Below are 25,554 nucleotides of genomic sequence, written 5' to 3'. Positions count from 1 at the left end.
AGGAGTGTTTGGGCCCCTGGACGGTGAGGAGAGGGGAAGTAAAGGGACAGATGTTGCACCTTCTGCAGTTGCATGGGAAGGTGCCGTGGGAGGGAGTTGAGGTGTAGGGGCTGATGGAGGAGTGGACCAGGGTGTCCTGGAGGGAACGATCCCTGCGGAATGCCGCTAGGGGGGGTGAAGGGAAGATGTGATTGGTGGTGGCATCATGCTGGAGTTGCCAGAAATGGCGGAGGATGATCCTTTGAATGTGGAGACTGGTGGGGTGATAAGTGAGGACAAGGGGGACCCTATCATGTTTCTGGGAGGGAGAGGAAGGTGTGAGGGCGGATGCGCGGGAGATGGGCCGGACACAGTTGAGGGCCCTGTCAACCACCATGAGTAGAAAACCTTGGTTAAGGAAGAAGGAAGACATGTCAAAGGAACTATTTTTGAATTAAAAACAAAAAAACTGCGGATGCTGGAAATCCAAAACTATTTCAACTCTTTCTTGGACTCGAACTCAAGTTCTGTCGAAGGGTCATGAGGACGCGAAACGTCAACTCTTTTCTTCTCCGCCGATGCTGCCAGACCTGCTGAGTTTTTCCAGGTAATTCTGTTTTTGTTTTGAACTATTTTTGAAAGTGGCATCATCAGAACAGATGCGATGGAGGCGAAGCAACTGAGAGAACGGGATGGAGTCCTTACAGGATGCAGGGTGTGAGCAGCTGTAGTCGAGATAGCTGTGGGAGTCAGTAGGCTTGCAATGAATATTGGTGGACAGTCTATCACCAGAAATTGAGACAGAGAGGTCAAGGAAGGGAAGGGAAGTGTCAGAGATGGACCATGTGAAAATGATGGAGGGGTGGAAATTGGAAGCAAAATTAATAAGTTTTTCCAGGTCCAGACGAGAGCATGAAGCAGCACCGAAGTAATCATCAATGTACCGGAGAAAGAGTTGTGGGAAGGGGCCAGAGTAGGACTGGAACAAGGAATGTTCCACATACCCCATAAAGAGACAGGCATGACTGGGGCCCATGCGGGTACCCATAGCCAAAGCTTTTATTTGGAGGAAGTGAGAGGAGTTTAAAGAGAAATTGTTCAGTGTGAGAACAAGTTCAGCCAGACGGAGGAGAGTAGTGGTGGATGGGGATTGTTCAGGCCTCTGTTCGAGGAAGAAGCGGAGAGCCCTCAGACCATCCTGGTGGGGGACGGAGGTGCAGAGGGATTGGACGTCTATGGTGAAGAGGAGGTGGTTGGGGCCAGGGAACTGTAAAGTGTTGATATGATGTAGGGTGTCAGAGGAATCACGGATGTAGGTGGGAAGGGACTGGACAAGGGGAAAGAGAATGGAGTCAAGATAGCAAGAAATGAGTTCTGTGGGGCAGGAACAGGCTGACACGATCGGTCTGCCAGGACAGTCCTGATTGTGGATTTTGGGTAGGAGGTAGAAGCGAGCCATCCGAGGTTGGGAGACAATCAGGTTGGATGCTGTGGAAGGAAGATCTCCAGAGGAGATGAGGTCAGTAACAGTCCTGGAAATAATGGCATGATGATCAGTGGTGGGGTCATGGTCCATGGTCCTCACACTTCCTCCTACCTCCCCCTGGACCATGACCTCACCACTGAACATCAAGCCATTGTTTCCAGAACAAAAACAGAATTACCTGGAAAAACTCAGCAGGTCTGGCAGCATCGGCGGAGAAGAAAAGAGTTGATGTTTCAAGTCCTCATGACCCTTCGACAGAACTGTTTCATGCTCTCGTCTGGACCTGGAAAAACTTATTAATTTTGCTTCCAATTTCCACCCCTCCATCATTTTCACATGGTCCATCTCTGACACTTCCCTTCCCTTCCTTGACCTCTCTGTCGCAATTTCTGGTGATAGACTGTCCACTAATATCCATTACAAGTCTACTGACTCCCACAGCTACCTCAACTACAGCTGCTCACACCCCGCATCCTGTAAGGACTCCACCCCATTCTTTCAGTTCCTTCGCCTCCGTCGCACCCGTTCTGATGATGCCACTTTCAAAAATAGTTCCTCTGACATGGCTTCCTTCTTCCTTAACCGAGGTTTTCCATGCACGGTGGTTGACAGGGCCCTCAACCGTGTCCGGCCCATCTCCCGCGCATCCGCCTTCTTACCTTCCTCTCCCTCCCAGAAACATGATAGGGTCCCCCTCGTCCTCCGTTATCACCCAACCAGCCTCCGCATTTAAAGGATCATCCTCCGCCATTTCCGCCAACTCCAGCATGATGCCACCACCAAACACATCTTCCCTTCACCCCCCTGGTGGCACTCTGCAGGGATCATTCCCTCCGGGACACCCTGGTCCACTCCTTCATCACCCCCTACACCTCAACCCCCCCCAAGGCACCTTCCCATGCAACCGCAGAAGGTGCAATACCTGCTCCTTTACTTCTCCTCTCCTCACCCTCCAAGGGCCCAAACACTCCTTTCAAGTGAAGCAGCATTTCACTTGCACTTCCCTCAATTTAGTCTACTGCATTCGTTGCTCCCAATGCGGTTTCCTCTACATTGGAGAGACCAAATGCAGACTGGGTGACCGCTTTGCAGAACACCTTCGGCCTGTCCGCAAGCATGACCCAGACCTCCCTGTTGCTTGCCATTTCAACACTCCACCCTGCTCTCATGGCTACATGTCCGTCCTTGGCCTGCTGCATTGTTCCAGTGAAGCTCAACACAAACTGGAAGAACAGCACCTCATCTTCTGACTAGGCACTTTACAGCCTTCCGGACTGAATATTGAGTTCAACAATTTTAGATCATGAACTCTCTCCTCCATCCCCACCCACTTTCCGATCCCCCCTCCCTTTTTTTTTCCAATATCGCACCTATTTCCATTATTTTTAAATGTATTTCCATCCATTGTTTTAGCTCTGCCTTTTAGCCTATTTCGATTCCTTCACCCCACCCACCCCCACTAGGGCTATCTGTACCTTGCTTGTCCTGCTTTCTACCCTTAATTAGCACATTCCTTAGATAATATCATCACCTTCAACACCACTTTGTCCTTATGTCTGTGACATCTTTTGGTTATCTCCACTGGTCCTCTATCCAGCTCTACCTGTCCCCCCCCCCCCTCCCCACCCCTTAAACCAGCTTATATTTCACCTCTCTTCTATTTTTACTTAGTTCTGTTGAAGAGTCATACGGACTCGAAACGTTAACTGTGTTCCTCTCCACAGATGCTGCCAGACCTGCTGAATTTTTCCAGGTATTTTTATTTTTGTTTTTAACAGTTACAACTATTGTACGAATATTCCACATTTTTTGGCTGTCTCAGTAAAGCACACAGAATTTATGTGAACATAATGCGGACATCTTTAATGTTGCTTTAGAGATGAGATTAAGATGATTATATTAAAAAAGACTTTAACCTCTAATAGCTAAAATGCTCAATGGTTTTCAATATGGTAAACTATTGATGGCATTTTTCCAAATCAGCATTTTAAAATCTCTTACATTCCATTAAGTTTGATTTTCTTTAACCAGCTCATGAAAAGTAAAATTGATCAGGAGATTCGGATACACTTGGAGATTGAAAAGTTCCTGAAACAAAATCAGACAGTAAGTATCCATGTCCTCAGATTAAATGTAAAGAACTCTAATTCTCTGATATAAAAAAAAGTGAACATGCCTGAATTACATGAGCAACTTTGAACCTGAGATATTGCTACCTCTCAAACTCAAGTCTCATAGCAAGAGCTAATACATTTTTCCAACCATTTCAGGCATGAGATCAGTCCTAGACCATGGTTTGGAGAGGTATTTCGCATAAAGTTTAGGAAACGTTTGATAGGGTTTCACTGAGGCTTATCCAGACAAAGGTATTCCTTTATACGCTTGACCTCATAGAGACTTCATCTAATAGCCACTGTGTTAAAACACTTCATTTCCTAATGTGTAGAAAAATAATTTCTCTAATATCCCCTTTTATTATTTTAGTGATCTATTCTTAGTCTATACCCCACCAATATTAATTGATCAACTAGCGAAAACAATCATGCATTTTTAAAAACTCAACCCATCTTGTCTTTAAATATCTCCCAATGCCATGTGTTATTTAATCCACCAATTAATTTAGGTTAACTGCCCTTTTTCCCACCGAAATGAATTAATCTCAAGTTCGACAATTGTACATTTCACTTTACCTGTATCAATTTTCAAAGTAAATAAATTTAGGATATAATCACTACTTCCCTGTTGTCTTACTTTCACGGCATTTCTCTGGCTCCGTTACCCATAACTAGTTCTAGTGCAGTATCATTTGTTGCTAGATATGCAGCATACTGGCTAAGGAAAAAGCCCTGCATGCTTGCAAAGAATCTATCTCCCATATGGCCATAAGATTTTGTCTTATCAACGTTATAAGTGACATCCTGTGCGACTGTGACAAAGACAAACTGCCCCTTCTCATTCTTCTCCACCTGACATGGCTGATCACACCATCCTCCTCCAATTCACCTGGTTTGATTCTTATCTATCTAATCATAGCCACAGAATCGCCATCAATGACTTCTCTTCCCAGTCCTGCACTGTTACTTCATATCCCCCAAGGAACTATTCTCTGGCAAAAGGTGGGGAGGAAATAAATACAATAACTATCACTAGAGAAAAAGTACTAGGGAACCTAATGGGGCTAAAGGCTGATAAGTCACCTGGACCTGACGGGTTGCATCCTAGGATATTAAAGGAAATAGTGGATGCACTGGTAGTAATCTTCCAAGAGTCCTGAAATTCTGGAAAAGTCCCAGAGGATTGGAAAACTGCCAAAAGGGAGACAGACAAAAAACAGGTAACTATAGGCCAGTTAGCTTAACATCTGTCATTGGGAAAATGTTGGAGTCTATTATAAAGGATGTAATAGCAGAGCATTTAGAAATACATAATCTAATCAAGCAGAACCAGCATGGCTTCATGAAGGGGAAATCATACCTGACAAATTTATTAGAATTCTTTGAGGGGGTAACAAGCAGAATAGATAAAGGGAAACCAGCATATGTAATATATTTGGATTTCCAAAAGACGTTTGATAAGGTACCATACATAAGGCTACTTAATAAGATAAGAGCCCATGGTGTTGGGGGTAGTATATTATCATGGATAGAGGACTGGCTAACTAATAGAAGACAGAGAGTTGGGATGGGGGGGTCATTTTCAGGATGGCAACCTGTAACTAGTAGAGTGCCACAGGGATCAGTGCTGGGGCCACAATTATTTACAATATATATTAATGACTTGGATGAGGGAAGTGAATGTACTATCGCCAAGACACAAAAATAGGTGGGAAGGCAAGTGGTGAGGATGACACAAAGAGTCTACAGAGGGATATAGACAGGTTAAGTGAGTGGGCAGAAACATGGCAGATGGAATATAATGTGGAAAAGTTTGAGGTCATGCACTTTGGCTGGAAAAATAGAGGAGCTGAATATTATTTAAATGGAGAAAGACTGAAGAAAACTGCAGCGCAGAAGGATTTGGGGGTCCTTATGCATGAATTCCAAAAAACTAGCATACAAATTCAGCAGGTAATAGGTAAGGCAAATGGAATGTTGGCCTTTATTCCAAAGGCAATGGATAGGGAAGTCTTGCTAAAACTATACCAGATACTAGTTAGACCATACCTGGAACACTGTGAACAGTTTTGGTCCCCTTATCTAACAAAAAATATACTGACACTGGAGGCAGTCCAGAGAAGGTTCACTAGGTTGATCTTGGGGATGAAGGGATTTTCTTATGAGGAGCGGTTGGGTTGGTTGGGCCTGTACTCATTGGAATTTAGAAGAATGAGAGGCGACCTTATTGAAACATATAAGATTCTTAGAGGGCTTGACAGGGTAGATGCTGAGAGGTTGTTTCCCCTTGTGGGAGATTCTTGGACCAGAGGGCATAATTTCAGAATAAGGGGACGCCACTTAAAATAGAGATGAGGAGGAATTTCTTCTCTCAGAAGGTAGCCAATCTGTGGAATTCCTTACCACAGAGGACTGTAGAGGCTGTGTCGTTAAGTATATTCAAGGCTGAGATAGACATTTTTAATCAGTGAGGGAATCAAGGGTTGTGGGGAAAAGGCAGGAAAGTGGAGCTAAGGATTATCAGATCAGCCATGATCTCATTGAATGGCAGAACAGACTCGATTGGCTGAATGGCTTACTTCTGCTCCTATGTCTTATGGTATCCCTCCTATTTCTCATCTATTGTGACTCTCGCCTCTGAGTCACAAAGTTCTGGGTCCAAGTCCTGCTCCAGGGCTTGAACACAAAAATCAAGGTTGACATTCCTAGTGCAGTGCTTAGGAAATGCTGCCTTGTCAGAGGTGCAGTTTTTCAGATGAGACATTAAATGAGGTTCCAGCTGCCTAATCAGATGGATGTAAAAGATTCCACGGCATTACTTCGAAAAGTACGGAATTATCCCTGGTCTCATGGCCAATATTTATCCCATAATCAACATCACAAAAAAATAGATGATCACATTGTTGTTTGTGGAAGTGTGCTGAGTGCAAATTAGCATTTCCTACATCACAACATTGACAATACTTCAAAAAAGTACTTCAGTGCCTCTGAGGTGCTTAGAGATGTCTGGTGCGAGTGAGAAGTGCTCTATAGATACATATCTTTTACATGGTGCTGCTCAGTGACATCATCCAAAACTACCACACCTGTCTCCACATGTGCACTGTCGACATCCAGTTCTAACTCACCACCACTTGTCTCAACTCTTTCACTGTCAATCCCGACCCTGTATTAAGTATGTTGATCTCAGGAGACAGAGGCATCACAATTGGCCTTTGGTTTTGGGTCTATGTTCCCATTTCTGGTCATCATTCACGGATCCCTAAGCAAAATACTGTGGATGCTGGAAACCTGAAATAAAACAGAAAATGCTGGCAATACTCAGTAGATCAGGCAACATCTGTGGCGGGAGAAACAAAGTTAATTTTTCAGGTTGAGACCTTTCACAGTAGAATTTTTAATCCCTAATGAAAACGGATGTGAATAGACAATTCATAGACATCGATCAGCTGTGATGCCTCCCTGTCCACAAACACTCAAGTTTAGATTTTCCAATTTTAATGCTAGTAGTAACTCCATTTACCAGTATTAAAATAGTCATTAGAAAATTTAGGCTTCACTTCCATGACCCTGAATTGGATGAAGCAGTTCTGGAAAAGTGAGTAAGTGAGTGATAAGTTCAAAGAGTAACCCCTTGCATAAAGTACTGCAAAAACTACAGAAATTCACCCCTGCAAGAGGGAAAGTATTCAGGAGGGGAAGGGAAGAAAAGAATCTATTGCTGATTGCAATTTGTTCAGCTTTAAATATAATTTTGTGTTATATGAGATAATTTAAGGGCTAAAAATAAATTAACTATGATTAAAAAGATTAAATTGTCTATTAATGTAAAGATGAATGACAAATTAAAAATACTAGACCATTGTCTGTTGATTGTTAAAATACAATATCAGAACAAAAGTACTTAAGCATCATATCGAATATCGGCAATTAATATAAATATAAAACATTTGTGAGAAACCTAGTGAGAGAGAAATAGAAAGTAAATAGTCACAATATGCTATCTTAATATTTTAAACATTCTGGAAGTACTCAATTTTTCTGCTGAGTGAAGTACCTTGGAGTCCTACTTTTATTGCTCGCCACTCTTTTGTCAATCAGGAACTGGAAGAAAACCTGGAATTTTGGATGGAAAAATATGATAAAGATATTGAAACAAAGCAAAGTGAACTGAGTACTCTGAAATCAAATAAGATCAGCGATTTACAACGGCTCAAAGAATACTCTGAAAAGGTAATGCCACTGATCTACCTTTTACGTATCACAATCAGATAATATCCCAGCCTAAATTAGGATAATTTAAGTCCCCTATTACCACTATTCTGTAGTTTTTGCACCTATTTTCCTCCAAATTTGGTCCACTATATTTTTCCCAATAGTTGGTGGCCTATAGAATACTCTCAAGAAATGTGATGGTATCTCTCTATTGTTTCTAAACTCTAAGCAAATAGATTCTGTCCTTGACCCCTCCAGGACATTCTCACTCTCCAGTAGTACAATATTCCCCTTAATCAGTACTGCAGCCCCCCCTTTCTTTTCTGCTTTACTTTTCCTGAAGGCCTTTTACCTAGGTATACTGAGTACCTAGTTCTGCCCTTATTTGAGCCAGGTATCCATTACTGCCACGACATCTTATTCCTATGTGATATCTGCGCCTGCAGCTCACCAATCTTATTTACCAGATTCTGTGCATTTATTACATTTGCAGGGAAGGGTAATTTAGACCTTACTACATTCCCTCTTAATCTGACCCCATTTACTACCTATTTCTTACTGTACTGTACTGTACTGCTCGCAATCTTTTTGTGCAGTTTATTTCCCTTTTCCAATTCGACATCTTGGTTCTCATGCCCCTGCCAGGTTAGGTTAAACTCTCTCCAACAGTACTAACAAACTGATTTGTCAGGACATTGGTTTCAGCTTTTGAGGTTCAACCCATTCAGCCTGTACATGTCTCACCTCCTCCAGAACCCATCCTAATGTCTCAGGAATGTAAAATCCTCCCTCTTGCACCATCTCCCCAGTCGTGCATTCATCTACTCTATCCTCCTATTTCTATATTGCCTAGCATGTAGCACTGGGAGCAGTCTGAAAATTACTGCCTTTGAGATCTCCTTAGCTGTGTAAAATCTGCCCACAGAACTTTATCTCTTAAATATGGACCACGACCTCTGGCTGTTTACCCTCGCCACTCAAGAGAGCTGTGCAGCGCTCAATGACCTCCTTTAATCTGGCATCAGGGAGGCAACATACCATCCTGGAATCATACCTGTGGCTGCAGAAATGCCTGTCTGTTCCTGCACCCCTCACAAAACTCCAAATAATTTATCGCACTGAATTGTTTTGAGATTTTTGAGAGACATTAAATAATTGCACTGCTCAAGGAACACATGGTCTAAATATCCCAATAGTGATGAAAGTGTTGATCCACTGGAATATCTTGAACATCTCTTGATCTGGCAGGTTTCTTCATTATTTTATTTCAGATTAATATAATTAGGAAAGAGGAAGAATAGGAAAACGTCTGATATTTTTCCATTCTATCCCTTCAGTACTTGACATATGAACGAGTCATAATTGAGGATAGAGTTGAGAGAGAGAATGAATGGAAGAAAAGGACACAGGAAGAGAAAGAATTTAAGAGCATTATTAAGGTAATATTACATGTAAAAATTTCACTCAAATATATGAAATATCATATTTGAGTTGGTCCCAGGCCCTCACTCTATCAAATTGTTCATGTCTGGCTGCAGAAAGCTCACTTGAACGAGGCAATAGAACCATCTTCTCCTCAATTTAATCATGCAGTTGTACACAAATTTTCTCCCAACAGATTTACACTGAAACAAAGGGTTGAGATTTTCCAGCGGGCTTTGGGCTCTAAACATTCGGACCAAATGAGGATCTTGAATCTGCACTTGCCAACAGTGAGACTGGTTCAGCGATCATCTGGGACGCAGCCTCCTAATTGGCTGCCTCCATCCTTGCCATCCAATTAAGGAAAGGAGACAGACTCTTGATATTGCAGACCGATCAGAGGTTCAGCAGCCCCACGGGAGAGGCGGATGCTGCTGAGGCAGGTCAGGGGCCATTAGGGTGCCAACATGGAGGTGCCTTTACTGGCCTGCTCAGAAGTAAAGAAATGATCAAGATTTAGGCTGGCAGGTCCATCAGGATCCTTCACTGGATTAGAATCAGCTGCTATTTCAGCCTTTCACGTTTGTGGCCCTGTCAAAGAGGCACGGAGCCTTCAGCTCCAATGGTCTCCCAACCTGCCACAGGGAGCCATCTCCATTCGGCTGGCGGTCTGCACATGTGGCAGGGGGCTGCTCCACTAGCCACCAAATTGTCCCCAATTAAAGCTTAAACCAGTGTAATTGGCTGCCTGCCCTTGAAGGCTATTTTCCTGGCCCACAACACATGTCCTCATACCCCAAAGCCTCCAATCCCCCATCATGGAGTGGGCCATGGAAATTCAACCCAAGGATGTTCCATGCACTCAAATAGCTCCAATTAATAATTTAAAAAACACTTTATGCCATTATGTTTAGCAAAATCACAACCAAATTCAGCTTATTCAAAGGAAAAGCAAGAAATCTGAACGAAAATCAAAAAATGCTGTCAACTCTCAGCAATGCATGCAGAGGACACATCAGCTGTAGGTGTTTCAGGTGTAGAACCTCTAATCAGAACTGGAGATTATTATAGATGAATAGCATTTATGAAGAAATGGAACAAAGGCAATGGAGTGGAATAATACACATACAAGAAATAGAATGTCCTTTAAAGTTTCTGCATACAAAACAGGAGATGATTAAATGCTGGCAATATTAGCATGAGACCTTATGATGCATATTGAGCGGAATTAAAGACTTTTATGAGGCATGGAGAATGTGTTAATAGTTCAAGAGGCGGGGAATAAGACAGGTAGAAATTCCAACCTGAAAATCTGGCAAAGCAAAGCAAGTTCTATTGGCTCAGGAGCCTGTGAGCAAAAAAAGTGCAGGTCAAAGCTGTTCCAGTACAGCTGCAACACTGGCATCTACCCGGCTATGTGGAAAATTGCCCAAGTGTGTCCTGTACACAAAAAGGTGAAATCCAACCCGGCCAATTACTGCCCCCTGAGTCTACTCTCCATCATCAATAAAGTAATGCAAGGGGTCATCAACACTGCTATCAAGCGACACTTGCTTAGCAATAACCAGCTCATTGACGCTTAGGGTCACTCAGCTACTGACCTCATTACAGCCTTGGTTTAAACATGAACAAAAGAGCTGAATTTCAGAGGTAAGGTGAAAAGTGACTGCCTTTGACATCAAGGCAGCATTTGACCAAGTGTGGCATCAAGGAGCCTGAGCAAAACTGGAGTCAATGGGAATCAGGGAAAACTCTCCGCTGGGTTGGAGTCATACCTAGCACAAAGGAAGTAGGTTGTGGTTGTTGAAAGTCAATTATCTCAGTTCCAGGTCATCACTGTAGGAGTTCCTCAGGGTAGTGTACTTGGCCCAAGCATCTTCAGCTGCTTCATCAATTACCTTCCTTCCATCATAAAGTCAAAAGTGGGGATGTTTTGCTGATGATTGCACAATGTTCAAACCATACGTGACTCCTCAGATATTGAGGCAGTCTATGTCCAAATACAGCAAGACCTGGACAAGATTAGGCTTGGGCTGACAAATGGCAAGTAACATTCACACCACACAAGTGCTAGGCCATGACAATTTCCAACAAGAGAGAATCTAACCATCACCCCTTGACATTCAATTGCATAACCATCGCTGAATCCCCCACCATCAACATCCTGTGGATTACCATTGATCAGAAACTGAACTGGACTAGCCATATAAATACAGTGATTACAAGAGCAGATCAGAGGCAAGGAATCCTGTGATGAGTAACTCACCTCCTGACTCTCCAAAGCCTGTCCACCATCTACAAGGCACAAGTCAGGAGTATGATGGAATACTCTTCGCTTGCCTGGATGAGTGCAGCTCCAACAACACTCAAGTAGCTTGACACCATCCAGGATAAAGCAGCCTGCTTATTTGGCACTCACCTTTGGGAAGAGCAGTCAGAGAGGCGGACCTGTCCGCTGCTCGGAACCAGCACGTGCTGAATTTGAATGGAGAGTGAAAAAAAAACAAATTGTGACATCACAGGAAAGAAGCAATCTGATTGGCTGGAGAAGAAGCTAGCTGTTTGGTGAGTATCTAGTATCTAATAAGTGTTTAAGGTTTATTCTATTCACAAGGTTTGGAATAAAGTAGGAACTGTACTTTTGGGAGAGGTTTATTAAGTAGGGCCAACAAAAATAATTTTCAACATGGATAAAACAACGTGAGTTCATGAGATAGAATAGCGCGAGTTCAGGGGATAAAACAGTGAGAAGTCAGGGATAAAGCAGCAAGAGTACAGGGGATAAAACAGCGAGAGTACAGGGGATAAAACAGCGAGAGTTCAGGGGATAAAACAGCGAGAGTTCAGGGGATAAAACAGCGAGAGTTCAGGGGATAAAACAGCGAGAGTTCAGGGGATAAAACAGCGAGAGTTCAGGGGATAAAACAGCGAGAGTTCAGGGGATAAAACAGCGAGAGTTCAGGGGATAAAACAGCGAGAGTTCAGGGGATAAAACAGCGAGAGTTCAGGGGATAAAACAGCGAGAGTTCAGGGGATAAAACAACGAGAGTTCAGGGGATAAAACAGCGAGAGTTCAGGGTATAAAACAGCGAGAGGTCAGGGATAAAACAATGAGAGTTCAGGGGATAAAACAGCAAGAGGTCAGGGATAAAACAATAAGAATTCAGGGGATAAAACAGTGAGAGTTCAGGGGATAAAACAGGAGTTCAGGAGATAAAACAGCGAGAGTTCAGGGGATAAAACAGCGAGAGTTCAGGGGATAAAACAGCGAGAGTTCAGGGGATAAAACAGCGAGAGTTCAGGGGATAAAACAGCGAGAGTTCAGGGGATAAAACAGCGAGAGTTCAGGGGATAAAACAGCGAGAGTTCAGGGGATAAAACAGTGAGAGTTCAGGGGATAAAACAGCAAGAGGTCGGGGATAAAACAGCAAGAGGTTATGGGATAAAACAGTGAGAATTCAGGGGATAAAACAGCGAGAGTTCAGGGGATAAAACAGCGAGAGTTCAGGGGATAAAACAGCAAGAGGTCGGGGGATAAAACAGCAAGAGGTCGGGGATAAAACAGCAAGAAGTTATGGGATAAAACAGCGAGAATTCAGGGGATAAAACAGCAAGAGTTCAGGGATAAAACAGCGAGAGTTCAGGGGATAAAACAGCGAGAGTTCATGGGATAAAACAGTGAGAATTCAGGGGATAAAACAGCGAGAATTCAGGGGATAAAACAGCGAGAGTTCAGGGGATAAAACAGCGAGAGTTCATGGGATAAAACAGTGAGAATTCAGGGGATAAAACAGTGAGAATTCAGGGGATAAAACAGCGAGAGTTCAGGGATAAAACAGCGAGAGTTCAGGAGATAAAACAGCGAGAGTTCATGGGATAAAACAGCGAGAATTCAGGGGATAAAACAGCGAGAGTTCAGGGGATAAAACAGCGAGAGTTCAGGGGATAAAACAGCGAGAGTTCAGGGGATAAAACAGCGAGAGTTCAGGGATAAAACAGCGAGAGTTCAGGGATAAAACAGCGAGAGTTCAGGGGATAAAACAGAGAGAGTTCAGGGGATAAAACAGCAAGTGGTCGGGGATAAAACAGCAAGAGGTCAGGGGATAAAACAGTGAGAATTCAGGGGATAAAACAGCGAGAGTTCAGGGATAAAACAAGAGTTCAGGAGATAAAACAGCGAGAGTTCAGGGGATAAAACAGCGAGAGTTCAGGGGATAAAACAGCGAGAGTTCAGGGGATAAAACAGCGAGAGTTCAGGGGATAAAACAGCGAGAGTTCAGGGGATAAAACAGCGAGAGTTCAGGGGATAAAACAGCGAGAGTTCAGGGGATAAAACAGCGAGAGTTCAGGGGATAAAACAGCGAGAGTTGGGATAAAACAGCGAGAGTTCAGGGGATAAAACAGCGAGAGTTCAGGGGATAAAACAGCGAGAGTTCAGGGGATAAAACAGCGAGAGTTCAGGGGATAAAACAGCGAGAGTTCAGGGGATAAAACAGCGAGAGTTCAGGGGATAAAACAGCGAGAGTTCAGGGATAAAACAGCGAGTGTTCAGGGATAAAACAGCGAGTGTTCAGGGGATAAAACAGCGAGAGTTCAGGGGATAAAACAGCAAGAGGTCGGGGATAAAACAGCAGGAGGTCAGGGGATAAAACAGTGAGAATTCAGGGGATAAAACAGCGAGAGTTCGGGGATAAAACAGCGAGAGTTCAGGGATAAAACAAGAGTTCAGGGGATAAAACAGGAGAGTTCAGGGTATAAAACAGCAAGAGGTCAGGGATAAAACAATGAGAGTTCAGGGGATAAAACAGCAAGAGGTCAGGGATGAAACAGTAAGAATTCAGGGGATAAAACAGCGAGAGTTCAGGGGATAAAACAGCGAGAGTTCAGGGGATAAAACAGCGAGAGTTCAGGGGATAAAACAGCGAGAGTTCAGGGGATAAAACAGCGAGAGTTCAGGGGATAAAACAGCGAGAGTTCAGGGGATAAAACAGCGAGAGTTCAGGGGATAAAACAGCGAGAGTTCAGGGGATAAAACAGAGAGAGTTCAGGGGATAAAACAGAGAGAGTTCAGGGGATAAAACAGAGAGAGTTCAGGGGATAAAACAGAGAGAGTTCAGGGGATAAAACAGCAAGAGGTAGGGGATAAAACAGCAAGAAGTCAGGGGATAAAACAGCGAGAGTTCAGGGTATAAAACAGCGAGAGTTCAGGGTATAAAACAGCGAGAGTTCAGGGGATAAAACAGCGAGAGTTCAGGGGATAAAACAGCGAGAGTTCAGGGGATAAAACAGCGAGAGTTCAGGGGATAAAACAGCGAGAGTTCAGGGGATAAAACAGCGAGAGTTCAGGGGATAAAACAGCGAGAGTTCATGGGATAAAACAGCGAGAATTCAGGGGATAAAACAGCGAGAGTTCGGGGATAAAACAGCGAGAGTTCAGGGGTAAAACAGCGAGAGTTCAGGGATAAAACAGCGAGAGTTCAGGGATAAAACAGAGAGAGTTCAGGGGATAAAACAGCAAGTGGTCGGGGATAAAACAGCAAGAGGTCAGGGGATAAAACAGTGAGAATTCAGGGGATAAAACAGTGAGAGTTCAGGGATAAAACAAGAGTTCAGGAGATAAAACAGCGAGAGTTCAGGGGATAAAACAGCGAGAGTTCAGGGGATAAAACAGCGAGAGTTCAGGGGATAAAACAGCGAGAGTTCAGGGGATAAAACAGCGAGAGTGCAGGGGATAAAACAGTGAGAGTTCAGGGGATAAAACAGCGAGAGTTCAGGGGATAAAACAGCGAGAGTTCAGGGGATAAAACAGCGAGAGTTCAGGGGATAAAACAGCGAGAGTTCAGGGGATAAAACAGCGAGAGTTCAGGGGATAAAACAGCGAGAGTTCAGGGGATAAAACAGCGAGAGTTCAGGGGATAAAACAGCGAGAGTTCAGGGGATAAAACAGCGAGAGTTCAGGGGATAAAACAGCGAGAGTTCAGGGGATAAAACAGCGAGAGTTCAGGGGATAAAACAGCGAGAGTTCAGGGGATAAAACAGCGAGAGTTCAGGGGATAAAACAGCGAGAGTTCAGGGGATAAAACAGCGAGAGTTCAGGGGATAAAACAGCGAGAGTTCAGGGGATAAAACAACGAGAGTTCAGGGGATAAAACAACGAGAGTTCAGGGGATAAAACAGCGAGAGTTCAGGGGATAAAACAGCGAGAGTTCAGGAGATAAAACAGCAAGAGGTCGGGGATAAAACGGCAAGAGGTTATGGGATAAAACAGTGAGAATTCAGGGGATAAAACAGCGAGAGTTCAGGGATAAAACAAGAGTTCAGTAGATAAAACAGCGAGAGTTCATGGGATAAAACAGCGAGAGTTCAGGGGATAAAACAGCGAGAGTTCAGGGGATAAAACAGCGAGAGTTCAGGGATAAAACAGCGAGAGTTCAGGGATAAAACAGCGAGAGTTCAGGGATAAAACAGCGAGAGTTCAGGGATAAAACAGCGAGAGTTCAGGGATAAAACAGCGAGAGTTCAGGGATAAAACAGCGAGAGTTCAGGGGATAACACAGCGAGAGTTCAGGGGATAAAACAGAGAGAGTTCAGGGGATAAAACAGCAAGTGGTCGGGGATAAAACAGCAAGAGGTCAGGGGATAAAACAGTGAGAATTCAGGGGATAAAACAGCGAGAGTTCAGGGGATAAAACAGCAAGAGGTCAGGGATAAAACAAGAGTTCAGTAGATAAAACAGCGAGAGTTCATGGGATAAAACAGTGAGAATTCAGGGGATAAAACAGCGAGAGTTCAGGGGATAAAACAGCGAGAGTTCAGGGATAAAACAGCGAGAGTTCAGGGATAAAACAGCGAGAGTTCAGGGATAAAACAGCGAGAGTTCAGGGGATAAAACAGAGAGAGTTCAGGGGATAAAACAGCAAGTGGTCGGGGATAAAACAGCAAGAGGTCAGGGGATAAAACAGTGAGAATTCAGGGGATAAAACAGCGAGAGTTCAGGGATAAAACAAGAGTTCAGGGGATAAAACAGCGAGAGTTCAGGGGATAAAACAGCGAGAGTTCAGGGGATAAAACAGCGAGAGTTCAGGGGATAAAACAGCGAGAGTTCAGGGGATAAAACAGCGAGAGTTCAGGGGATAAAACAGCGAGAGTTCAGGGGATAAATCAGCGAGAGTTCAGGGGATAAAACAGCGAGAGTTCAGGGGATAAAACAGCGAGAGTTCAGGGGATAAAACAGCGAGAGTTCAGGGGATAAAACAGCGAGAGTTCAGGGATAAAACAGCGAGAGTTCAGGGGACAAAACAGAGAGAGTTCAGGGGATAAAACAGCAAGAGGTCGGGGATAAAACAGCAAGAGGTCAGGGGATAAAACAATGAGAATTCAGGGGATAAAACAGCGAGAGTTCAGGGGATAAAACAGCGAGAGTTCAGGGGATAAAACAGCAAGAGGTCAGGGATAAAACAATGAGAGTTCAGTGGACAAAACAGCGAGAGTTCTGGGGATAAAACAGCGAGAGTTCAGGGGATAAAACAGCGAGAGTTCAGGGGATAAAACAGCAAGAGGTCAGGGATAAAACAATGAGAGTTCAGGGGATAAAACAGCGAGAGTTCAGGGGATAAAACAGCAAGAGGTCAGGGATAAAACAATGAGAGTTCAGGGGATAAAACAGCAAGAGGTCAGGGATAAAACAGTAAGAATTCGGGGGATAAAACAGTGAGTTCAGGGGATAAAACAGGAGTTCAGGGGATAAAACAGGAGTTCAGGGGATAAAACAGGAGTTCAGGAGATAAAACAGCGAGAGTTCAGGGGATAAAACAGCGAGAATTCAGGGGATAAAACAGCGAGAGTTCAGGGGATAAAACAGCGAGAGTTCAGGGATAAAACAGCGAGAGTTCAGGGGATAAAACAGAGAGAGTTCAGGGGATAAAACAGCAAGAGGTCAGGGATAAAACAGCAAGAGGTCAGGGGATAAAACAGTGAGAATTCAGGGGATAAAACAGCGAGAGTTCAGGGATAAAACAAGAGTTCAGGAGATAAAACAGCGAGAGTTCAGGGGATAAAACAGCGAGAGTTCAGGGGATAAAACAGCGAGAGTTCAGGGGATAAAACAGCGAGAGTTCAGGGGATAAAACAGCGAGAGTTCAGGGGATAAAACAGCGAGAGTTCAGGGGATAAAACAGCGAGAGTTCAGGGGATAAAACAGCGAGAGTTCAGGGGATAAAACAGCGAGAGTTCAGGGGATAAAACAGCGAGAGTTCAGGGATAAATCAGCGAGAGTTCAGGGGATAAAACAGCGAGAGTTCAGGGGATAAAACAGCGAGAGTTCAGGGGATAAAACAGCGAGAGTTCAGGGGATAAAACAGGAGTTCAGGAGATAAAACAGCCGAGTGGAGAGACAGTTGTGAATTGAAAACAGCATGAGTACAGAAACTTAAATGTCTAAACAAGCACACAGAAAGTAAGAATTTATAGGCACAAGAGAGGGAACTGATTTGGGAGTAAGGGTGAAGAATTTTTACTTTCTACTAATCTCCAGTTTATAGTTAATAGTACAAGAGTAAGGTAAAAGAAAGTAAAGGTAACTGAAGTTTAAGCAAAAAAGTGATTTAAGAGTTTAAGGTTAAGGCATGGCAGTACAGCTCAGCTAAGTGGAATGCCCTTCCTGTGGCAGTTGGGGAGTCTTGGACATTTCTCATGACCCAGATGAGCCCAAGTGCAGGAAGTGTCACCGGTTGCACAAGTTTGAGCTCCATGTTTCAGAGCTTGAGCAACGGCTGCAGTCACTGAGGTGCATCTGTGATGCACAGAACTACATGGATAGCACGTTTAGAGAGGTGATGACACCGCAAGTTAGGGGCAAGCAGGCAGACAGGGAATGGGTGACTGCCAGGCAGTCCAAGAGAAACAGGCAGGTAGTGCAGGATTCCCCAGAGGTCTCTCTCACTAACCAGTTTTCCATTCTGCATATCGGTGAAGGCGATGGAAATTTGGAGGAGTGCAGCAAGAGCCAAGCCCGTGGCATCACGGGTGGCCCAGCTGTATAGGAGGGGGGAAGAAGAGTGGAAGGGCAGTACTGATAGGACATTCTTTAGTTAGCGAAACAGACAGGTGTTTCTGTAGCTCCAGGATGGTTTGTTGCCTCCCTTGCTAAGGTCAAGGATGTCACAGAACGGCTCAGGACATTCTTGTGGGGGAGTGTGAACAGCCAGAGTTTGTGGTCCACATTGGTACTAACAACATAGGTAGGAAGTGGGATTTGGTCCTGCATTGGAATTTAGGAGGCTAGGTATAAAATTAGCAAGCAGTATCTCTAAAGTAGTAATCTCTGGATTACTCCCAGTGCCACATGCAAGAGAGTACAGAAATAGAAAGACGGATGAATGTGTGGCTGGAAAGATGGTGCAGGAGGGAGGGCTTTAGATTCCTGGGACACTGGGACTGGCTCTGGGGTTGATGGCACCTGTACAAGCGGGACAGGTTGCACCTGAACAGAGCCGGGACTGAGTTTCTTGCAGGTCATTTTGCTAGTGCTGTTGGGGAGGGTTTAAACTAACTCAGCAGGGGTGTGGGAACCAGGAGAGAATATTAGAAAGTAACGCCAGGGTGCACGGAATTTTGGGAGAGGCAGATAGCACTAAAATAGAGAATAGTAAGTTAATAGATGGAGGAGTAAGGAAGCAAGTAATGATGTCTAAATCAGGTTTACACTACATGTATGTGAATGCATGGGGTATGGTTAATAACATTGGGGAGTTACAGGCACAGATTGCCTTGTGGAATTATGATGTTGTGGCAATAACAGAGACCTGGCTTAAGGAAGGGCAGATCTGGGTGTTAAATATTCCTGGTTTCAGTGTGTTCAGAAAAGCGGAAAAAGGAGGTGTGGCATTTTTGGTTAAGGAGAGTATTGCAGTACTGGAGAAAGAGGATGTGTCAGAGGATTCAAGGACAGAATCGATTTGGCTAGAGCTAAGGAATAAGAAGGGTGCAATTACATTGCTCGATGTAATAGGCAGATCACTAGCTAGTGGGAAGGATATAGAGGAACAAATCTGCAAGGAAATTACAGAGAGGTGTAAACATTGTAGAGTAGTTATAATGGGGATTTTAATTACCCTTACATAGACTGGGATGGTGGTAGTATAAGGGGCAGTGAGGCTCAAGCGTTCCTAGGTTGTGTTCAGGGGAATTTTCTACAGCAGCATGCGTCCAATCCAATAAGAAAGGAGGCACTGCTATACCTGGTTCTTGGGAATTAAATGGACCAAGTAGATCAAGTGACAGTGGGGGAACATTTAGGGGACAGTAATCATTGTATCATAAGATTTAGGATGACGGTGGAAAATTACATTGGTCAATCCAGAGTAAGAATAATCAACTGTCAGAGAGCAGACTTCAATGGGGCAAGAACAGAGCTGGGCTGGATAGACTGGAACCAAAGATTGGTGGGAAAAACAGTAGCTGAACAATGAGCTACCTTCAAAGAGGAGATGGTTTGGGCACAGTCAAGGTTTGTTCCCTCAAAGGGAAGGGTAGGACAAACAAATCCAGAGCTCCCTGGATGACAAAGGAAATAGAAATTAAGTTAAAGAGGAAAAAGTGTGCTTACGACAGGTGTCAGGTAGCAAATACAATTGAGGACCCAAGATGAACACAGAAGTTTCAGAAGGGATGTGAAAAAGCAAATACAAGAAGCAAAGAGGGATTATGAAAAAAGACTGGCAGCTAACATAAGAAGAAATCCCAAAGTATCCTGTAAGCACATTAATAGTAAAAGAGTGGTAAAAGGAGTAGAGCCGATTAGGGACCAAAAAGGGGATTTACACTTAGAAGCAAGAGGCACTGCTGAGTGTTAAATTAATACTTTGCATCTGTCTTTACCTATGAGGCAGATGCTGCCCAGGCCATGGTGACGGAGGAGGAAACTCAGTCACTAGAAGGGTTTAAAATTGATAAGGAGGTGGTATTAGATAAGCTGTCGGTACTTAAAGTTGATAAGGCATCGGGACCGGATGAGATGCACCCAAGAATGTTGAAGGAAATGAGAGTGGAAATTGCATAGGCACTGGCAATAATCTTTCAATGTTCCCTGGATTCGGGAGAGATGCCAGAGGACTGGAGAATTGCAAGCATTATGCCCTTGTTCAAAAAAGGTTGTAAAGATCTGCCCTGTAATTATAGTCAGTTTAACTTCAGTGGTGGGGAAACATCTAGAAACAATTATTCAGAATAGAATTAATAGTCACATGGAAAAACATGGATTGATTCGAAAGAGTCAGCATGGATCTGTTAAGGGAAAATCGTGTCTAACTTGCTGGAGTTTTTTGAAGAGGTTACGGAGATGGTTGATGAGGGCAAGGCCGTTGATGTGGTGTATATGGATTTCCAAAAGGCGTTCAATACAGTGCCACGCAACAGACTTATGAGGAAAGTTATAGGTCATAGAATAAAAAGAACAGTAGCAATGTGGATACAAAATTGGCTGAGGGATAGGAAATAGAGAGTAATGGTTAATGGGTATTTTTCAGGCTGGAAGAAGGTTTGTAGTGGAGTTTCCCAGGGGTCGGAATTGGTACCCTTGCGTTTCCTGATATATATAAATAATCTAGATCTTGGTGGGCAGGGACAATTTCAAAGCTTGCAGATGACACAAAACTTTGGAGAATTGTAAACTGTGAGGAGGACAGTGTAGAACTCCGAAAGGACATTGACACATTGGTGGAATGGGCAGATAGGTGGCAGATGAAGTTCAATGCGGAGAAGTGTGAGGTGATACACTTTGGTACAAAGAACATGGAGAGACAGTATAAAATAAAGGATACTATTCTAAAGGGTGTGCAGGAGCAGAGAGATCTGGGTGTATATGTACATAAGTAATTAAAAGTGGCAGGAGAGGTAGAGAGAGCTGTTTCTAAAGCATAGGTACTCTAGGCTTCATTAATAGGGGCATAGAGTACAAAAGCAGGGAGGTTTTGATGAACTTATATAAGACACTGGTTAGACCTCAACTGGAGTATTGTGTACAGTTCTGGGCACCACACTATAGGAAGGATGTGAATGCAATGGAGAGAGTGCAGAAGAGGTTTATGAGAATAGTTCCAGGGATGAGACACTTCAGTTATGAGGAAATATTGGATAAGCTGGGACTGTTTTCCTTGGAGAGGAGAAGGCTAAGAGGAGACTTGATAGAAGTTTTCAAAATTATGAGGGGTCTGGACAAAGTAGATAGGGAGAAACTGTTCCTGCTCGTAAGTGGATCAAGAAACAAATGTGAGGTGAGAAAAAACTTTTTCAGATAGCAAGTAGTTAGGGTTTGGAATGCACTGCCAGGAACTGTGGTGGAGGCAGGTTCAATTGAGGCATTCAAGAGGGCATTGGATGATTATTTAAATAGAAACAACGTGCAGGGTTATGGGGAAAAGGCAGGAAATTGGCACTAAGTTAAAATGCTCAGAGAGCCAGTGCAAACACCATGGCCAAATGGCCTCCTTCAGCACCATAACAATTCTGTGACCCCCTTCAACAAACATTCACTCCCTCCACTACCAACGAACAATGGCAGCAATGTATACCATCTACAAGATGCACTGCAGAAACTCAGAGTTTCAGCAGCACCTTCCAAGCCCACAACCACTACCATCTAGAAAGGCAATGGCAACACTACATGGAAGTTCCCCTCCAAGCCACTCACCATCCTGACTTGGAAATGTATCGCCGTCCCTTCACTGTTGCTGGGTCAAAATCCTGGAACTCCCTCCCTAACAGCACTGTGGGTGTACCTACACCACAGGGTCTGCAGCGGTTCAAGAAGGCAGCTAATAACTACCTTCTCAATGGCAATTAGGGATGGGCAATAAATGCTGGCCTAACACATCCTGTAAATAAATTTTAAAAATTCATCTCATATTTATCCCTAATTTTTAATCTGCCCCATCACCTCTACATCCACCCTGTCGAACCACTTCATAATTTTAAAGATCTTTGTGTGTTGGACTGATTGGTAGATAGGTACATTAGGGAGAAAAGAATAAAAAGATGTGTGGATCAGTTGAGAATGAAGAAAGGGAGGAGGCTAGTGTGGAGCATAAACACCAGCATAGATCTGTTAGGCCAATTGGCCTGTTTTTTTTGCTGTAAATGCTATGTAAGTATATATAACATATGGTACAGTGCAGGCTGGCAAAAAGGTGGTAGCCCCATCCCATATTGCTGGTATTCCTATCAAACAGAAAATGGGAGTGCAAGTTAAGATCAATATTAAGGCCAAAAAGCTGCAAATTGAATACTAGAAGTATAATACGCTGTTCCTTGAACTTGAATTGAGCTCAATTAGAACCACATGGAGAAAACAGATATTGAAGTCTGAATGGGAGAGGGACAGGGAATTAATATGACAAGTGGCATGGAACTTGGGCTTGCACTTGCAAACAGAGTGGAGGTGATTGAAAAAGCAGTTAGCTAACCTCTGGTCTTCTTTATGTAAAGGGGGGTTTGCAGCACTGTGAGCAACAAATACAGTGCACTATGTTGAGAAAAGTACAATTACTGTCTCACCCAAAAGAAGTGTTGGGGTGTCGGAGAGCAGTGAAAGATGTCAGGGAATGGAAAGGAGGCAGTCAGGGTAATGAAAATAGTGAATCAGGGTGTCAAGGAGGGAAGGTGAGAACTGAGTAGAGAGGGTGGTGGGATTGCACTGGAAATGGCAGAAGGTCATCCGCTGAATGTGCTGGCTAGTGAGGTTAAAGGTGAGGATAAGGGAGACCCAGTCACAGTTCTTAGAAGTTGAAGAAGGGTCAAGGACAATAACCTGGGTTCTAACAGGGAATCATTGGTCGAGGAAAATTATTATTCTAGAATGTGATATCATCAGAGCAAGTGCAACAGAGAAGGAAATTGGGAGAAAGTAAAGGAAGAAGTATAAGTCAGGTAGTTGGGGGAGTTAGTGAGCCCTGTAGTATATTTCATAGATAACTATCAGCACTTTATGGAAAAAATCTCTGGCAGCTTGACACTATCATTCTTACCTGAAAACAGACAAAAAAATATTTTAAGCCTCAGCTTCCCGGATCAATAATAGATATGTCCTTCAGTAAGCCACCTGGAGGATAGCATTTCCTGAACTCCTTAGCATGTAGTTGGAAACCACGCCCTAGAGCATCTGACACAGGAGGATATTAATACAGGAGGGTGAAATGAAATGAGCATAAGACAATACATGAAGCAAAGCCAAAATCGTTGAAATGTTAAACAAAAACAAAAATTGCTGGAATATTAACTATTTGATAGGCAAATTACATCTCCCAGAATCCTTTGTGACCTGGTGTGTGTATATATATACAAAGCCCAATAAGCATAGAGTACATTGAAGCATAAAGTGACACCATAGGCTCAGTAAACTCATCTCACTTTTCCTAGCAGTTTTATTGCTGCATTTTGTCAAATTTTTGCTTATCAAAATAGGCTCTGTAGTTGGGACACTTGATGACTTTTTAAAGTATTGCTATGGAAAGAATCCTCAATTTTGGGATTATTTAAAGAACATTGTTCTAGTTATATATTCACACAAGTGTTGAATATTTCACTACTGAATAGTTAGCACTTTAATGTAAGTACTAGCTCAAGAATCAAAACATCCTTCAGCACTAGCCTTGAGAGTGTTAACATCAAAAGTTCTCATGTTGGTACATTTTCAGAACATATGTCTGTACTTAAAAAGGTTCAATGGGAAAAGACAAGTTGATATATTTTAATATGAAGCTTATCCAACTGATCCACACAGTACAATTATAAATTTGCAGTTGGACAGTATTGAGCATATATATACGCAAGGTTATGAACTTTAGTCAGTTTTGAAATATGTAATTTTATGTGCATTTGTTGCATTTTGTCTTTGATAGATCAAAAGTATTGATAATTGAAGCATTCCCGTGAGACCCTAGTTTTAAGAGTATAGGGTCCAGTGATCAGTAATATATCAAATTGTTTGGGTTCCTGGTGTACAATTATCACAGTGGGGAAGAAAATCGAACATCAAGTACCTTGACCAGAATTTTATTGGGGCAGCAGGGAAAGCCTGGAGCAACCCTGCCTTGGCAGTTTTTGGGAACCCCCAGCTGCATTTTTTGGCCATCCGACAACTAATTAGTTGCTGTCAGGGCATCCATCCTTTCAAAGGATGAGTGCCCACCCCAGGAGCTGCCAGCCAATTCAAGCACTGGCAACTTAGCAGTGCCACCTGGAATGGTGGCCACTGCTTGGAATGTGCCTGGAATAGGAGAGTCACATGGGAGCACACAGCCTTCTCAATCTGCTAAGTGGGATCTGGGGGCAGTGGAGCCAATCAAGCAGGTCTTGGCAAAGGGAGCAGGGAGGATGGTTTGTGTGGGCGCGGGGCACTGGGAGGTGTCATGGGGGCAACCAATGCTGCCGAGACCCTGCCTGAGTGCCCAAATAGGAGGGCTGACCCTCCGAACCAGAAGGGAGGCCCGTCAGGATATACCAGTTTCCCCAAATGGCAAAGGGCCCAGCTTCCACTGGAAAAACGCTGCCGACGGCAGAAAAAGGCTGTTAACTTGCCTCCCCCACCCCTCACCATTTTTGGGCACCCCCTTTCAGCCCGTCCTGAGGGAGCTGGTAAAATCCAGCCCCTTGTTTTCATCTGTACTGTACTACTATCAAAATCCTTTGGTTTTCACTTGTATAAAACACTCTTCTTTCTCCCCTCACAGCTCCAATCATGGTGGCGAGGAGTCATGGTTCGTAGAGGAATCGGAATCTACAAGTACATTAAAAGAAAAGGTGGAGAAAGCAAAGGAAAGGGAAAAGGGAAGGGCAAAGGGAAGGCCGATAAGAAGAAGTGAAGCCCTTTCCTTGTAGACATTTTCATCATCCATCAAATTATTTATTTTGTGCTAAAATGGAAGGTTATTACTGGACAATACAGATTGAAAAAGCCAATTTTATTTAGTTAAGTAGTATTGACTAAGTTGCAATTTATTAAAAATCATGTGCTAATCACAATAGAACTTAAAAATTTATTCGCCCTGACTTTTAAGGTTGTGACTTGTTTCATAGTATTTTAACTTTTCCCCCACAATTTTCTTCCTCTCCTGGAGATCCTAACTATTCCTGGGTACAGTTCCCCAGCTAGCAGCTGCCTTCTTGAACTTTGCTGATGTGACCAGTCTTAATGGATGAGCCCCGTGATCATCAGCAGCCTGTATGAAAGGGGCAGCCAAATCCAATTCTGTTCTCATCCACTGATTGCACATGTACTTCCAGCAGTGGCCACTCGCTATGATATTACAATTACAATTATTAACAGACATAATTTCACCCCTG

At 43.5% G+C, this 25,554-nt stretch overlaps 1 protein-coding gene across 1 annotated transcript in view; it reads left to right on the top strand.

The window, feature by feature from the left end:
- The window catches only part of iqcg (IQ motif containing G), a 48,838-nt gene extending 23,484 nt beyond the window's left edge, over nucleotides 1–25,354 (top strand). Inside the window, exons 7-10 of the mRNA XM_041182710.1 lie at nucleotides 3,497–3,571; nucleotides 7,681–7,812; nucleotides 9,132–9,233; nucleotides 24,942–25,354. Of these exons, the coding sequence (XP_041038644.1) occupies nucleotides 3,497–3,571; nucleotides 7,681–7,812; nucleotides 9,132–9,233; nucleotides 24,942–25,073 (441 nt within the window). The 3' untranslated portion in view covers nucleotides 25,074–25,354. The remainder of the gene's footprint in view (nucleotides 1–3,496; nucleotides 3,572–7,680; nucleotides 7,813–9,131; nucleotides 9,234–24,941) is intronic.
- The last annotated feature ends 200 nt before the right edge of the window (nucleotides 25,355–25,554 follow it).

The sequence above is a fragment of the Carcharodon carcharias genome, chromosome 2 (assembly GCF_017639515.1).
Source record: "Carcharodon carcharias isolate sCarCar2 chromosome 2, sCarCar2.pri, whole genome shotgun sequence".
Classification (NCBI taxonomy): Eukaryota; Metazoa; Chordata; class Chondrichthyes; order Lamniformes; family Lamnidae; genus Carcharodon; species Carcharodon carcharias.
Note: the sequence above shows the minus strand (reverse complement) of the source record. Positions and strands in the feature narration are given on the sequence as shown.